Source organism: Jaculus jaculus, chromosome 15 (genome assembly GCF_020740685.1).
Source record: "Jaculus jaculus isolate mJacJac1 chromosome 15, mJacJac1.mat.Y.cur, whole genome shotgun sequence".
NCBI lineage: Eukaryota > Metazoa > Chordata > Mammalia > Rodentia > Dipodidae > Jaculus > Jaculus jaculus.
In genome coordinates this window covers 37,153,805-37,169,724 of record NC_059116.1, presented here as the reverse complement: position 1 = coordinate 37,169,724, position 15,920 = coordinate 37,153,805, and the positions used below count along the sequence as shown (strand labels likewise).

The 15,920-nt window shown below is 46.9% G+C and overlaps 1 protein-coding gene across 1 annotated transcript in view; it reads right to left on the bottom strand.

The window, feature by feature from the left end:
- The window catches only part of Catsperd (cation channel sperm associated auxiliary subunit delta), a 50,732-nt gene that overhangs the window by 4,785 nt on the left and 30,027 nt on the right, over positions 1-15,920 (bottom strand). The window contains exons 16-19 of the mRNA XM_045134727.1: positions 10,766-10,844; positions 7,484-7,536; positions 2,545-2,619; positions 1,499-1,627 (exon numbers count right to left, since the gene is read on the bottom strand). Of these exons, the coding sequence (XP_044990662.1) occupies positions 1,499-1,627; positions 2,545-2,619; positions 7,484-7,536; positions 10,766-10,844 (336 nt within the window). The remainder of the gene's footprint in view (positions 1-1,498; positions 1,628-2,544; positions 2,620-7,483; positions 7,537-10,765; positions 10,845-15,920) is intronic.

Below are 15,920 nucleotides of genomic sequence, written 5' to 3'. Positions count from 1 at the left end.
CTTGCAAATAAATAAAATGAAATAAAATAAAATATTTTTTTTTTTAAAAAAGCAGGCTGGGGCATGGTGGCACACGCCTTTAATCCCAGCACTCAGGAAGCAGAGGTAGGAGGTCGCCATGAGTTCAAGGCCACCCTGAGACTACGTACTGAATTCCAGGTCAGCCTGGACTAGAATAAGAATCTACCTCAAAAAACAAAACAAACAAACAAAAAAGCCACCAACCATACACAGACATTCAGAGCAGACATTACCACAGGTAGGGACAAAGGAGGGAGAGAAGGGAGACAGCAGAATGTGGGACATGGACAAAGTTGTTGCAGACTGAACTGCATTGCCCTCTCTGAGGTGCTGTGATTCAGCTGTCTCTCAAAATCAGGTGTTCTGAAGGCTAGGTCCCCAACTGGTGGCAATTTAGGAATTGGCACCTCCTGGAGGAGGTGTGTTGTTGGTGGCCGGCTTATGGGTGTTATAGCCAGCTTCCTCTTGCCAGTGTTTGGCACACTCTCCTGCTGCTGTTGTCCACAGAAGCTCATTCTATCCTTTCCCCTGCCATCATCGAGATTCCCCTTGGTACTGTAAGCCAGAATAAACCCAACCTCCCATCAGCTGCCTTTGGCTGGGTGCTTTTTGCCAGTGAGAAGCTAACTGCAACATACCCCAGAATTCATATGCTAAAAGCCCCAAGGCCTCTCCCTGCAACTGAGACAGCGCCTCAGAAAGGGTCATGAAAGCTAAGTGACCTTATCACACTACTCCATATAAAAATGGAGGAGCCAGGCGTGGTGGCACATGCCTGCCACCCTGGCACTCAGAAGGATGCAGAATTCCAGTTCAAGGCTAGCCTGGGCTACATCTGAGTTCAAGACCAGACTAACAAAAAAAAAAACACAGGATGCGAGGCTCAGGGTCTAATGCGGAAGAGGTGGCGGAAAGAATGTAAGAGCCAAAGGAAGGGTAGGACTCCTTACAATGTGCTCCCTCCAGACACAAAATGGCCTGGATATCCAAGACATCATTCTAGCCTGACACTACCTACACAAGACCATCATAAGAGGAGGAAAAGATCATGACATCAAAATACAAGAGAGACTGATTGATATTGGGATGGGATATGATGGAGAATGGAATTTCAGAGGGGAAAGTGGGGGGAGGGAGGGTATTACCATGGGGTATTTTTTATAATCATGGAAAATGTTAATAAAAATTGAGAAAAATTAAATTAAATTTTAAAAAGCAGGAAAAGTGTGACAAACCAAGTACAGAGTCCCAAGGCAAGCAGAAGCCTCAGGGGAAGACAGCCCTGACCTCACCTTGACCTTAGATGTCAGCCTACAACCTGAAGAGGAATGGAGAAGGAGAGGTGGGGAAGCGGGGGAAGAGGCAGGAAGGATGTCCCAGGGGGAGGGTATGGCTTAGGAGGGTCTGGATGGGTGGGAAGGGAGGAACCCACATGCTTGGGGAGTGGGAGCACCCATGGGTCCTGCCAAGTTCTCACAGTTCCATGACGGGCTTCCACGGAGTGTCGTAGTAGACCAGGCGAGGGCAGCCCAGCTCCTTGTATGGGTAAATTACCAGCAAATCGCTAGTGGCTTTCTGATTGGAGAATCTGGGGCGGTAATACTTCCTTCAGGAGAGTGGAGAGCAGAGATGGGAGGGATGAGCTTCCATCCGCATACTACCCTGTCCCCAGCCTCAGTTTCCTTTCCACCCACAGGGATCAAGCTGGTTTTTTATTTATTTTTTAAAATATTTTTAGGTAGGATCTCACTGCAGCCAAGGTTGATCTGGAACTCACTCTGTGGCTCCAGGCTGACCTCAAAATCACAGTGATCTTCCTACCTGTGCCTCAGTGTATGCTACCACACTTAGTAAGCTGCTTGTTTTTAGAATGAGATTAACATTTATGTATGTGTGATCTCAACTACAGAACTTACGTTCTAAATGACAACTTAGAATCCACAATGAGGGCTAAGGAGACATGATCAGCAGTATGGTGACAGCCTAGAACCCACAGTGAAGGCTGGGGGCGTGGTCAGTGGTATAGTGACAGCCTAGAACCCTCAGTGAGGGCTGGGGTTGTGGTCAGTGGTAGAGCGACAGCCTAGAACCCACACTGAGGGCTGGGGGCGTGGTCATGGTAGAGTGACAGCCTAGAACCCACAGTGAGGCTGGGGGCGTGGTCAGCAGTAGAGTGACAGCCTAGAACCCACAGTGAGGGCTGGGGGCGTGGTCAGTGGTACAGTGACAGCCTAGAACCCACAGTGAGGGCTGGGGGCGTGGTCAGCAATAGAGTGACAGCCTAGAACCCACAGTGAGGGCTGGGGGCGTGGTTATAGTGTGACAGCCTAGAACCCACAGTGAGGGCTGGGGGCGTGGTCAGAGGTAGAGTGACAGCCTAGAACACACAATGAGGGCTGGGGTGTTGTCACCAGAAGAGCTCCTACCTAGAACCCACAGTGAGGGGCATAGGATTCTGGTGTATGCAAGCAAAAGGGTTTTTCCATGTGAAGAGGTGGCGTGAGCTGGGGGGACAATACTCACTTCTCAATGATATACTGATAATTATTTTGCAGTTCCACTGCATCAAGTAGACCCTTGGAGCAGGCAGAAATTTTGCTGTAAGGAAGAGAAGACAGTGAGAAGCTAGCTAACCTCATGAGGAAGCAGATAAGCAGGAAATGGACATGGACAAGGAAGGACACACTACAGCTGGCCATAGATCCCAAACCTGGCATGGGAATGGCAGGGGAATGGGGGATTCCTGATCTTGTTACAAGTTTATTTATTTAATTTTATTTTATTTTATTTTTCAAGGTAGGGTCTCACTGTAGCTCAGGCTGACCTGGAAATCACTCTGTAGTCTCAGGGTGGCCTTGAACTCATGGCAATCCTCCTACCTCTGCCTCCTGAGTGCTGGGATTAAAGGCATGCGCCACCACACCCAGCTAAGTTTATTATTATTATTATTAAGATAGTATTTAAAACCAAGCAAGCAGCAGTGGACACTGCAAGCCTTAACATTGGCCAGCCAGGCCAAATGTGCCAACTGGTGCAATAGTGGCATGTCTGTTATGGGGGAAACCCACTGTTCTCTAATTGGACTGGAGGCTTGCTCCATGGGAGGGAATGTATGCCTGGTACTGAAAACCTAGTCAAAAGTCTATGGCTGGGAGGTCATGAGCCCTAGGTGATTAATGGTGTCTGGCTAAATGAATATATTATGCCCTCCAAACTGCCCTTTAAGTACCTTTTTTAAAAATATTTTTGTTCATTTTTTATTTATTTAATTGAGAGTGACAGAGAGAGAAAGAGGGAGAGAGAGATAGAGAGACAGAGAGAGAGAGAGAGAGAGAGAGAATGGGGGTGCCAGGGCTTCCAGCCACTGCAAACAATTCCAGATGCATGCGCCCCTTGTACATCGGGCTTAACGTGGGTCCTGGAGAGTCGAGCCTCGAACCAGGGTCCTTAGGCTTCACAGGCAAGAGCTTAACTGCTAAGCCATCTTTCCAGCCCCCACTTTTTTTGAGGTACGGTCTTGCTATAGCCCAGGCTGGCCTGGAATTCACTATGTAGTCTCAAGGTGGCCTTGAACTCACAGTGATTCTCCTACCCAAGTGCTGGGATTAAAGGCATGTGCCACAAGCCTGGCTGTTTAAGTACTTTTCTTAATATTTGTGGTGGTTTTAATAGATGGCCCCTAATATATTTTGTGTTTTATTAGTTTGTAGTTGGCATCTGCAGCCACCTGGCTGGAGGCAGTGTCACTGGGTGGATCTTAAGGTGTGGAGGTAGCTTTTAGATTTCAATCTAAAGATATGCAAAGTGTACCTAGCTGGAGTTCCTGAAGTGTGCTGTGCTGTGTGGCTTTTGGCTTGTGCTTCTCTCTCTGCTTGGATCTGTGAAAGCAGGCTAGCTTCTTCTGCCATTATGGAACTTCCCCTGGATCTGTAAATTTCAATAAATATCCCTTCCTCCATAACCATGTATGGTCTGGAAGTTCATCTCAGCGAACCTGAAGCTGTCTGGTACAACATTTGTACCCATATATTAATGCTACTCTCACTTTTGGCTAAAGAAGCTTCTCTTTTCTTTTTCTTTTTCTTTTTTTTTTTTTTTGTTTGTTTGTTTTTTGTTTTTTCAAGGTAGGGTCTCACTCTGGTCCAGGCTGACCTGGAATTAACTCTGTAGTCTCAGGGTGGCCTTGAACTCATGGTGATCCTCCTACCTCTGCCTCCCGAGTGCTGGGATTAAAGGCGTGTGCCACCACACCCGGCAAGAAGCTTCTCTTTTCAAATGTCAGTGACCAATGGGGTGACTCAAAAGGCACCACAATGCAGAAAAGAAATGACAGAGGAGTATTCAGCACTGAGGCATCTCTTTCACACCTTCCAAGGCTCATAATCTACTGCACAAGAGATGGGGGAGGGAACATAAGAACCAAGGGAAGAGTAGGACTTCTTACAATGCACTCTTGCAGACACAAATGGTCTGGATATCCTTGACCTCGCAGTGCCTGGTACTACCTACACAAAACCTTCATAATAGGAGGGAAAGATGATAACATCAAAATAAAAGAGAGGGCTGGAAAGATGGCTTAGTGATCAAGGAGTTTGCCTGCAAAGCCTAAGGACCTGGGCTCAATTCCCCAGGACCCATGTAAGCCAGATGGACAAGGTGGTACATGTGTGTGGAGTTCATTTCAGTGGCTGGAGACCCTGGCATACCCATTAAAAAGGAGGAGGAGGAGAAGGAGGAGAAGAAGAAGAAGAGGAAGAGGAAGAAGAAGAACGAGGAGAAGGAGGAGAAGAAGAAGAAGAGGAAGAGGAAGAAGAAGAAGGAGGAGGAGGAGGAGAAGAAGAAGGAGAAGAAGAAGGAGAAGAAGAAGGAGAAGAAGAAGAAAAGAAGAAGGGAGAATCTAATTGTGTTGGGGAGGAGATATGATGGAGGAGGGCTTTGTGAGGGGGAAGTAGAGGTAGGGAGGGGATTATAATTATGGAAGCTGTCAATAAAAAAGTTAAAAAATAGAGGTGGCTCAGTGGTTAAGGTGCTTGCAAGCACAGCCCAAGGAGCCAGGTTCAATCTCCCAGTATTCAGGTAAAGCCAGATGCACAAGGTGGCATATGCATCTGGAGTATCCCTGGTGTGCCACTTATCTCCCTCTATCTCTCTCTCAAATAAATAAACAAAACAAGCCAGGCATGGTGTTACACACCCTTAATCCCAGCACTTGAGAGGCAGAGGTAGGAGGATTGCCATGAGTTTGAGACCAGCCTGGGACTACAGAGTGAATTACAGGTCAATCTGGGCTAGGGTGAGACCCTACCTCAAAAAAAAAAAAAAAAACTCAACAAAATACTGGGAAAGAGAATACAGGAATCCATCTGAAAGATCACTCACCTGGACCAGTAGGTTTTATCCCAGAGATGAAGGGATGGTTCAACATAAGCAAACTGATAAATGTAATACACTATATAAATGGGCTGAAGGACAGAAGTTATGTGATCATCTCAACGGATGCAGACAAGTTTAGAGTGAGACATTAAAAAATAATATAACAAATCGGGTGTGGTGGCGCACACCTTTAATCCCAGCACTCGGGAGGCAGAGGTAGGAGGCTTGCCATGAGTTCGAGGCCACCCTGAGACTCCATAGTCAATTTCAGGTCAGCCTGGGCTACAGTGAGACCCTACCTCAAGAAAAACAAAAACAAAAAAAAAAAATACAACAATAAAAAGCTGGGCGTGGTGGTGCACACCTTTAATCTCAGCACTCGAGAGGCAGAGGCAGGAGGATCACTGTGAGTTCAAAGCCACCCTGAGACTACATACTGAATTCCAGGAGAGCCTGAGCTACAGTGAAGCTGGGTGTGGTAGTGCATACCTTTAATCCCAGCACTTGGGAGGCAAAGGTAGGAAAACTGCCATGAGTTCAAGGCCACTCTGAGACTACATAGTGAATTCTAGGTCAGCCTGGGCCAGAGCAGACTGCACCTCAGGAACAAGAGAGAGAGAGAGAGAGAGGAAGGAAAGAAAGAAGAAAAAAAAAAAAGAAGAAAACACTTAGCTAGTGGTGCACACCTTCATACCTGTAGTTCCAGCACTCAAAAGGCTGACATAGGAGGACTGCCCTGAGCTCAAGGTCAGCCTGGGGAAGAGACTCTGCATTGAAAAAAACTATCTTTTGAGCTGTGGATGGGGAGATGGTCAGCAGTAAGAGTGCTTGCTGCTTAAACATGAGGGGCTCTGGGACAGCCCTGTTTCCTTCTCAGAACCCTTGTAAAATGCTAGGTGTGGCCATGAACATCTGTAACCCCAGTCTGTGACAGAGACCCAAGACCAAAGAAAACTGGGACTCACTGGCAGACACTTTCTGGTTGTTGAGGAGACCATATGTCACGGAAGTACACAGTACTCTGCATGCAAATGAATGGCGATGCACGCATCTGCACACACAGGGTCATAGCACACATCTCACACACCACCACAAACTACACACACACAAGCCAAAAATATATTGGGCTGGGTGTGGTGCTCACACCTATCATCCCAGCATTCCAGAGTCTAAGGCTGGGGATATACTGTGATCTCAAGGCCAGCCTGGACTACAGAGCAAATTCCAGGTCAGCCTGGGCTACAGTGAGACTCTGCCTCATATATACGACAGACATAGATGAGATATAGTTATAGTGGCCAGAGCTTCATAGGTGGCTCAGAGGATAAAGTGCTTGCTACAAAAGCCTAAGGATCTGAGTTCAGATCCCTCATAAAAGCCAGAAGCAAAAAAAAAAAAAAAAAAAAAAAAAAAAGTTAGCTGGGCTTGGTGGCATACACCTTTAATCCCAGCCCTCAGGAGGCTGAGGTAGGAGGTTCACTGTGAATTTAAAGCCAGCCTGAGACTACACAGTGAATTAGGTCAGCCTGGGCTAGAGTGAGACCTTACCTCAAAAAAAAAAAAAAATCCACTAGCTGCAGTGGGCTTTGGTCATCCTAATGACAATATATGATATGATATGATATATATATATATATATAATGATGTGGTGAGATGGGAGATCAAGATGAACATGACCATAAACTTCTGATCTTCCTGCCTCCACCTCTTGAGCATTGGAATGTCAGGTGTGCACTACCACGTCTGTCCTTAACTCCTTTTTTTTTTTTTTTTTGCGCTTTTCTTATTTTTATTTCAACATTTAAAATATTCACAGGTGGAACATTAAATTCATTGACATCTCCATGGAAGATGTATCAACAAAGTATACAGGCATTCCACAGTACAGAATTACATACTTTGGATTATATGTATGTTTACATGAGACTTTATCCAAGGAAACACTTTTTCTGGGGCTTAACTCCTTTTTATAGAACTGTTAGACACATAGATGAAAAGGCAGATTAGGGAGAGTCATCCTACTGCAGAAGCGGTGGCTTGTGGCAGCCCCGGCCCCTCCCGGAGCCCACCACCCCAACCACTCACTTACTTCTGCACAACGATCTTCTTTTTTGTGTCACAGCCAACTGAGATGAGAGTGGACTGTGTGAGACAGAGAGGCAGTAGGTGGTTAGTGACATGTGCTGACTACCTTGCCACAGAGAAAAACCATGCATGGGAAGAGTTTGGAAAGCCCTTGGCCTGAGCCGAGGCCCAGGGGGAAAACTGTGCAAGGAGCTCAGAGGAGGAGCCGGACCACCTTCCCCGCATGGCCCAGCAAACTCCCAGCTGCATCTCAGGGGCAGACTCGATGCATGGAAGCCCAGGATGAGACCTGCCACACTGCCACATGTGCTGGTGCCCAGCTGTCATCCCAGCACTTGGGAGGCAGATGCAGAAGGGTCACTATAAGCTTGAGGCCAGCCTGGGCGACATAGCAAGATCACTATGGAAATCAGTATGGAGACTCCTAAAAACAATGAAAACAGATCTATCTTTTGATCCAGCTCTACCACTCCTGGGCATATGCCCTAAAAGACTCCACTCTTTACAACAGAGATACTTGCTCAGCCGTGTTTGTTGCTGCTCTCTTCCCAGTAACTAGGAATTGGAATCACCCCAGATGCCCATGAAATGATGAATGGATAATGAAGATGTGGTATATACACACAATGAAATTCTTCTACTCAGTGGTAAGGAAAAAATAAAATGATGAGGGCTGGAGGGATGGCTTAGTGGTTATGTGTTTGACTGCAAAGCCAAAGAACCCAGGTTCAATTCCCTAGGACCCATGTTAGCCAGATGCACAAGGGGGCACACACATCTGGAGTTCGTTTGCAGTGGCTGGAGACCCTGGCAGGCCCATTCTCTCTCTCTCTCTCTTCCCCTCTTTCTCTGTCAAATAGATAAAAATAAAATATTTTAAAAAATAAATAAAATAAAATGATGAAATTTGCAAGTAAATGAATGGACTTGGAAAAATCATTCTAAGCGATGTCATGCAGGCACAGAAAGACAAGCACTGCATATACTCTCTCATCTGTGGTTCCTGACTGGGATCAGTTGGAAGTGAGTGCAAATGGTGGCAAGCAACAGAAATATAGGCATAAAACTGAAGTGAGACCAGGAGAGAGAGGAAATAAGGACAGAGGAGGGGGGAGTTATCTCACAGGCTAGGGGAGGGACAGAACATCAGAGGTGGGGGGAGGCTTAATGGAGCGGAGGTAGAGAGGATGGGGAAGGAATTATACAAGAGTTAAGATATGAATCTGTCCCATAGAAACCCTCATTCTGTCTAGCATTCTATAAGTTATAACTGTCGTTAAAGAGGGAGGGGGGACAGTCCAGACAGAAGATAGAAAAAGCTTAGCCTTTTTTTTTTTTTTTTTTTTTTTTTTTTGAGGTAGGGTCTCACTCTAGTCCAGGCTGATCTGGAATTCACTCTGTATTCTCAGGGTGGCCTGGAACTCATGGTGATCCTCCTACCTCTGCCTCCCGAGATTAAAGGGATTAAAGGCGTGCGCCACCACGTCCAGCTAAGCTTAACCTTCTTAAAACCACTGACTCAAGCCTGGTGTGGTGGCACATGCCTTTAATTCCAGCACTTGGGCAACAGAGGTAGAAGGATAACTGTGAGTTTGAGGCCACTAATTCCCAGGTGCAGAGTTAGGTCCCCTCCCCCCCAGTAAGTGGTTGGTCAGGGAGAACCATGAGGTCCCCAGAACAATGTAGGCCATTGCCAAAATACTTAATTACCTGCCAGAGCTAAAAGATAAGACCCTATTGCTGGAGACAGCACAGAATGTGGTCACAGGACATCTGAATAACATGTTGGAACCAAAAGGGAAACTAGCTCCCACCTGGCTAACCCCCAAAGTTCTGGAGAGCCCTATGGGAGCCACTGCAGGATAATGGTCACCAACAGCATGAATAATCAGGGAACCCTGTAGACTATGATAATCAGCCAGCGGGACAAGAAGTACACATTTATGCAATAGTGGCACACAGCCTCTGTGGGTAACCAACTGTTCTCTGATTAAACATAAGGCCCACTCAGTGGGAGAAACTTTTATCTGGTACTGGAAACCAAGTCAGAATCCCATGGACAGAAAACTCAGACTTTAGAAAGAAGCCCCCACTGCTCTCTGGGGAAGAAGAGTGGGCTCTCAAATAACTGCACATCTCCTTCTTTCTCTGTTAAATAAATAAAAACTACAGAGTTTGATGTTTGCCCTGTTTAAACCTTATATTGGTTGAATATTTCTTTGCTATGCCCAGTGCTGTCTTTTGCAGTGTATTTATTCTGTGCCATTATAGGTTTTTGGGGGAATTTTGTTTTGTTTTGTTTTTGGTATTATGGCTCAGTTAAAAGACCCTGGATTATGGGGATGTTTTAACATCATTAAGATTGATATAAACTATGGGGACTTTTTTTTTCTTTTGGTTTTTCGACGCAGGATCTCATCTAGCTCAGGCTGACCTGGAATTCACTATGTAGTCTCAGGGTGGCCTCAAACTCACGGCAATCCTTCTCCTCTGCCTCCCGAGTGATGGGATTAAAGGCGTGCACCACCACACCCGGTTTAACTATGGGGTCTTTTTTTTTTTTAAACTTGTTTATTTTTATTTATTTATTTGAGAGTGACAGAGAGAGAAAGAAGCAGATAGAGAATGGGCATGCCATGGCCTCCAGCCACTGCAAACGAACTCCAGACGCATGCACCCCTGTGCATCTGGCTAACGTGGGTCCTCGGGAATCGAGCCTTGACATGGGGTCCTCTGGCTTCACAGGCAAGTGCTTAACTGCTAAGCCATCTTTCCAGCCCAACTATGGGGTCTTTTAAAGTTGGATGAAGGCATTGTATTTTATATCATGGATGGTTATTAGTTTTTGGGGACCAGGGGTGGACTGTGGTGGTTTGATTCAGGTGTCCCCCACAAACTTAGGTGTTGTGAATGCTAGGTTGCCAGTTGATAGAGATTTGGGAATTAATGGCTCTTGGGGGCAGTGCATTGTTGGGGGCGGGCTTATAGGTGTTATAGCCACTTACCTCTTGCTAGTGTTTGGCACACTCTCCTGTGGCTATTGTTCACCTTATGTTGGCCAGGGGGTGATGTCCACCCTCTGCTCATGCCATCACTTACCTCTGCCGTCATGGAGCTTCCCTTCTAGTTGGTAAGCCAAAATAAACCTTCCCCCCCCAAACTACTCTTGGTCAGGTGATTTCTACTGGCAATATGAATCTGACTGCAACAGATCATGAACAAGGGTTGGCCTGTGTCTTGGGGCCTGCTACGTGACTGAACCCACAATGTACAATGGGGGACATACCAAAGGCTTCAGGTCCACACATGAAAGTGGCTTGTTGGCTATATCTATAGTCAGGGAGGATACAGTGGGTCGCTTTAAGCTGCAAGAGAACAGGGGCTCTGTTGTTAGTGACTGTCACCCAGGGCAGAACAGGCCAGACAACCACCATCTTTTCATCTACCCACTTGCCAATCACCATCCATCTACCCACCCACCCATCCATCCATTCATCCACCATCCATCTGTCCACCCATCCATCCACCTACCCATCCATTCATCCACCCACCCATTTATCCACCATCCATGCACACACCCATCCATTCATCCACCACCCATCTATCCACCATCCATACACACACCATCCATTCATCCACCACCCATCTATCCACCATCCATGCACACACTCATCCATTCATCACCACCCATCTATCCACCATCCATGCACACACTCATCCATTCATCCACCACCCATCTATCCACCATCCATGCATACACCCATCCATTCATCCACCACCCATCTATCCACCATCCATGCATACACCCATCCATTCATCCACCACCCATCTATCCACCATCCATGCACACACCATCCATTCATCCACCATCCATCTATCCACCATCCATGCATACACCCATCCATTCATCCACCACCCATCTATCCACCATCCATGCATACACCATCCATTCATCCACCACCCATCTATCCACCATCCATGCACACACCATCCATTCATCCACCACCCATCTATCCACCATCCATGCACACACCCATCCATTCATCCACCACCCATCTATCCACCATCCATGCACACACCATCCATTCATCAACCACCCATCTATCCACCATCCATGCATACACCATCCATTCATCAACCACCCATCTATCCACCATCCATGCACACACTCATCCATTCATCCACCACCCATCTATCCACCATCCATGCACACACCATCCATTCATCCACCATCCATCTATCCACCATCCATGCATACACCCATCCATTCATCCACCACCCATCTATCCACCATCCATGCACACACCATCCATTCATCCACCATCCATCTATCCACCATCCATGCACACACCATCCATTCATCCACCACCCATCTATCCTCCATCCATGCACACATTCATCCATTCATCCACCACCCATCTATCCACCATCCATGCACACAACATCCATTCATCCACCACCCATCTATCCACCATCCATGCACACACCATCCATTCATCCACCATCCATCTATCCACCATCCATGCACACACCATCCATTCATCCACCCACCCATCTATCCACCATCCATGCACACATTCATCCATTCATCCACCACCCATCTATCCACCATCCATGCACACAACATCCATTCATCCACCACCCATCTATCCACCATCCATGCACACACTCATCCATTCATCCACCACCCATCTATCCACCATCCATGCACACACCATCCATTCATCCACCCACCCATCTATCCACCACCCATGCACACACTCATCCATTCATCCACCACCCATCTATCCACCATCCATGCACACACCATCCATTCATCCACCATCCATCTATCCACCATCCATGCACACACTCATCCATTCATCCACCACCCATCTATCCACCATCCATGCACACACCATCCATTCATCCACCACCCATCTATCCACCATCCATGCACACACCATCCATTCATCCACCATCCATCTATCCACCATCCATGCACACAACCATCCATTCATCCACCACCCATCTATCCACCATCCATGCACACACCATCTATTCATCCACCACCCATCTATCCACCATCCATGCACACACCATCCATTCATCCACCATCCATCTATCCACCATCCATGCACACACCATCCATTCATCCACCACCCATCTATCCACCATCCATGCACACAACCATCCATTCATCCACCACCCATCTATCCACCATCCATGCACACACCATCTATTCATCCACCACCCATCTATCCACCATCCATGCACACACTCATCCATTCATCCACCACCCATCTATCCACCATCCATGCACACACCCATCCATTCATCCACCCACCCATCTATCCACCATCCATGCACACACCCATCCATTCATCCACCATCCATCTATCCACCATCCATGCACACACCATCTATTCATCCACCACCCATCTATCCACCATCCATGCACACACCATCCATTCATCCACCACCCATCTATCCACCATCCATGCACACACCATCTATTCATCCACCACCCATCTATCCACCATCCATGCACACACCATCCATTCATCCACCACCCATCTATCCACCATCCATGCACACACCCATCCATTCATCCACCCACCCATCTATCCACCATCCATGCACACACCCATCCATTCATCCACCCACCCATCTATCCACCATCCATGCACACACCCATCCATTCATCCACCACCCATCTATCCACCATCCATGCACACACCCATCCATTCATCCACCACCCATCTATCCACCACCCATGCACACACTCATCCATTCATCCACCATCCATCTATCCACCATCCATGCACACAACATCCATTCATCCACCACCCATCTATCCACCATCCATGCACACACCATCCATTCATCCACCACCCATCTATCCACCATCCATGCACACAACCATCCATTCATACACCCACCCATCTATCCACCATCCATGCACACACCCATCCATTCATCCACCACCCATCTATCCACCATCCATGCACACACCATCCATTCATCCACCACCCATCTATGCACCATCCATGCACACACTCATCCATTCATACACCCACCCATCTATCCACCATCCATGCACACACCATCCATTCATCCACCACCCATCTATCCACCATCCATGCACACACCATCCATTCATCCACCATCCATCTATCCACCATCCATGCACACACCATCCATTCATCCACCCACCCATCTATCCACCATCCATGCACACAACATCCATTCATCCACCACCTATCTATCCACCATCCATGCACACAACATCCATTCATCCACCACCCATCTATCCACCATCCATGCACACAACCATCCATTCATCCACCCACCCATCTATCCACCATCCATGCACACACCCATCTATTCATCCACCATCCATCTATCCACCATCCATGCACACACCATCCATTCATCCACCACCTATCTATACACCATCCATGCACACACTCATCCATTCATCCACCACCCATCTATCCACCATCCATGCACACACCATCCATTCATCCACCACCCATCTATCCACCATCCATGCACACAACCATCCATTCATCCACCACCCATCTATCCACCATCCATGCACACACCATCTATTCATCCACCACCCATCTATCCACCATCCATGCACACACCATCCATTCATCCACCCACCCATCTATCCACCATCCATGCACACACCCATCCATTCATCCACCCACCCATCTATCCACCATCCATGCACACACCCATCTATTCATCCACCATCCATCTATCCACCATCCATGCACACACCCATCCATTCATCCACCACCCATCTATCCACCATCCATGCACACACCCATCCATTCATCCACCCACCTCTCTATCCACCATCCATGTACACACCATCCATTCATCCACCCACCCATCTATCCACCATCCATGCACATACCTATCCATCCATTTATCTACCCATCTATCAACTATCCACCCTTCCATCCATGCACACACCCACCCATCCATCTATCTACCCATTCATCCACCTATTCAACCAACATCTATCCATTCACCCATTCATCTATATATACATCATGTCCCCACCTCTCCATGCACTTATCCATCCATCCATCCATCTATCCATCCACAACCCATTCATGTATCATATACCCTCCCACCTCTACATACATCATCTACCCATCCCTCCCTCTATTCATCTGCCTATCTGAGATTACTGTGTTCATTACCATGTTTGGTAAAATATCTTATTTTATTGTATTTTCCCATTTTATTTTCCTATATTTTTATTTTTTTTATTTATTTGAGAGAGAAAGGTACACAGAGAGAAAGAAAGATAATGGGTGTGCTAGGTCCTCCAGCCTCTGTAAATGAACTCCAGACGCACACGCCACTTGTGCATCTGGCTTACATGGATACTGGGGAATCGAACCTGGGTCCTTTGGCTTTGTAGGCAAGCACCTTAATTGCTAAGCCATTTCTCCAGCTCTACTTACATTTTTTGCTCTGGCTATCCTGGAATTCAGAATGTAGCCCAGGCTGGACTCAAACTTGTAATGATCTTCCTCCCTCAGCCTCCCAAGCACTAGACTAAGTATTTCATGTGTGAATTGTTGTAGAAAACTCATTGTTGGGCTGGAGAGATGGCTTAGCAGTTAAGCGCTTGCCTGTGAAGCCTAAGGACCCCGGTTCAAGGCTCGGTTCCCCAGGTCCCACATTAGCCAGATGCACAAGGGGGCGCACGCGTCTGGAGTTCGTTTGCAGAGGCTGGAAGCCCTGGCGCGCCCATTCTCTCTCTCTCCCTCTACCTGTCTTTCTCTCTGTGTCTGTCACTCTCAAATAAATAAATAAATAAATAAATAAAATTTTAAAAAAAAAAAGAAAACTCATTGTTATAACTCTGTGTATGTGTGTGTGTGTGTGCGTACGTACACACGTGTGCTTGTGTTCTGTGGACTGGACCCAGGGTTTCACATACTTATCCACACCTCTGTCCTTAAACTTTTTTTTAAAGATTTTATTTTTGTTTATTTATTAGAGACAGAGAGAGGGAGAAAGAGAATGGGCATGCCAGGGCCTCTAGCCATTGCAAACCAACTCCAGATGCATGTGCCACCATTATGCATCTGGTTTATGTGGGACATGGAGAATTGAGCCTGGATCCTTAGTCTTTACAGTCAAGAGCCTTAATCACTAAGCCATCTCTCCAGCCATTTAAACTTATTTTTGAAACAGGCTAGCTTGAAAACCAAGAATGACCTTGAATTCTTGATCCACCTCCCTCCATCACCTAAATGCTAGGATGACAGGTGTGTGCCACTACACCTGGTTTTTGAGGTGCTGGAGATGAAACCAGGGCCTGGTGTGTGCCAGGCAAGAGCTCTACCCACTCAGCCTGACCTCTGCACAGTATTTTTTAGGGTAGGGTCTCACTTTAGCCCAGACTGACCTGCAATTCATTCTGTAGT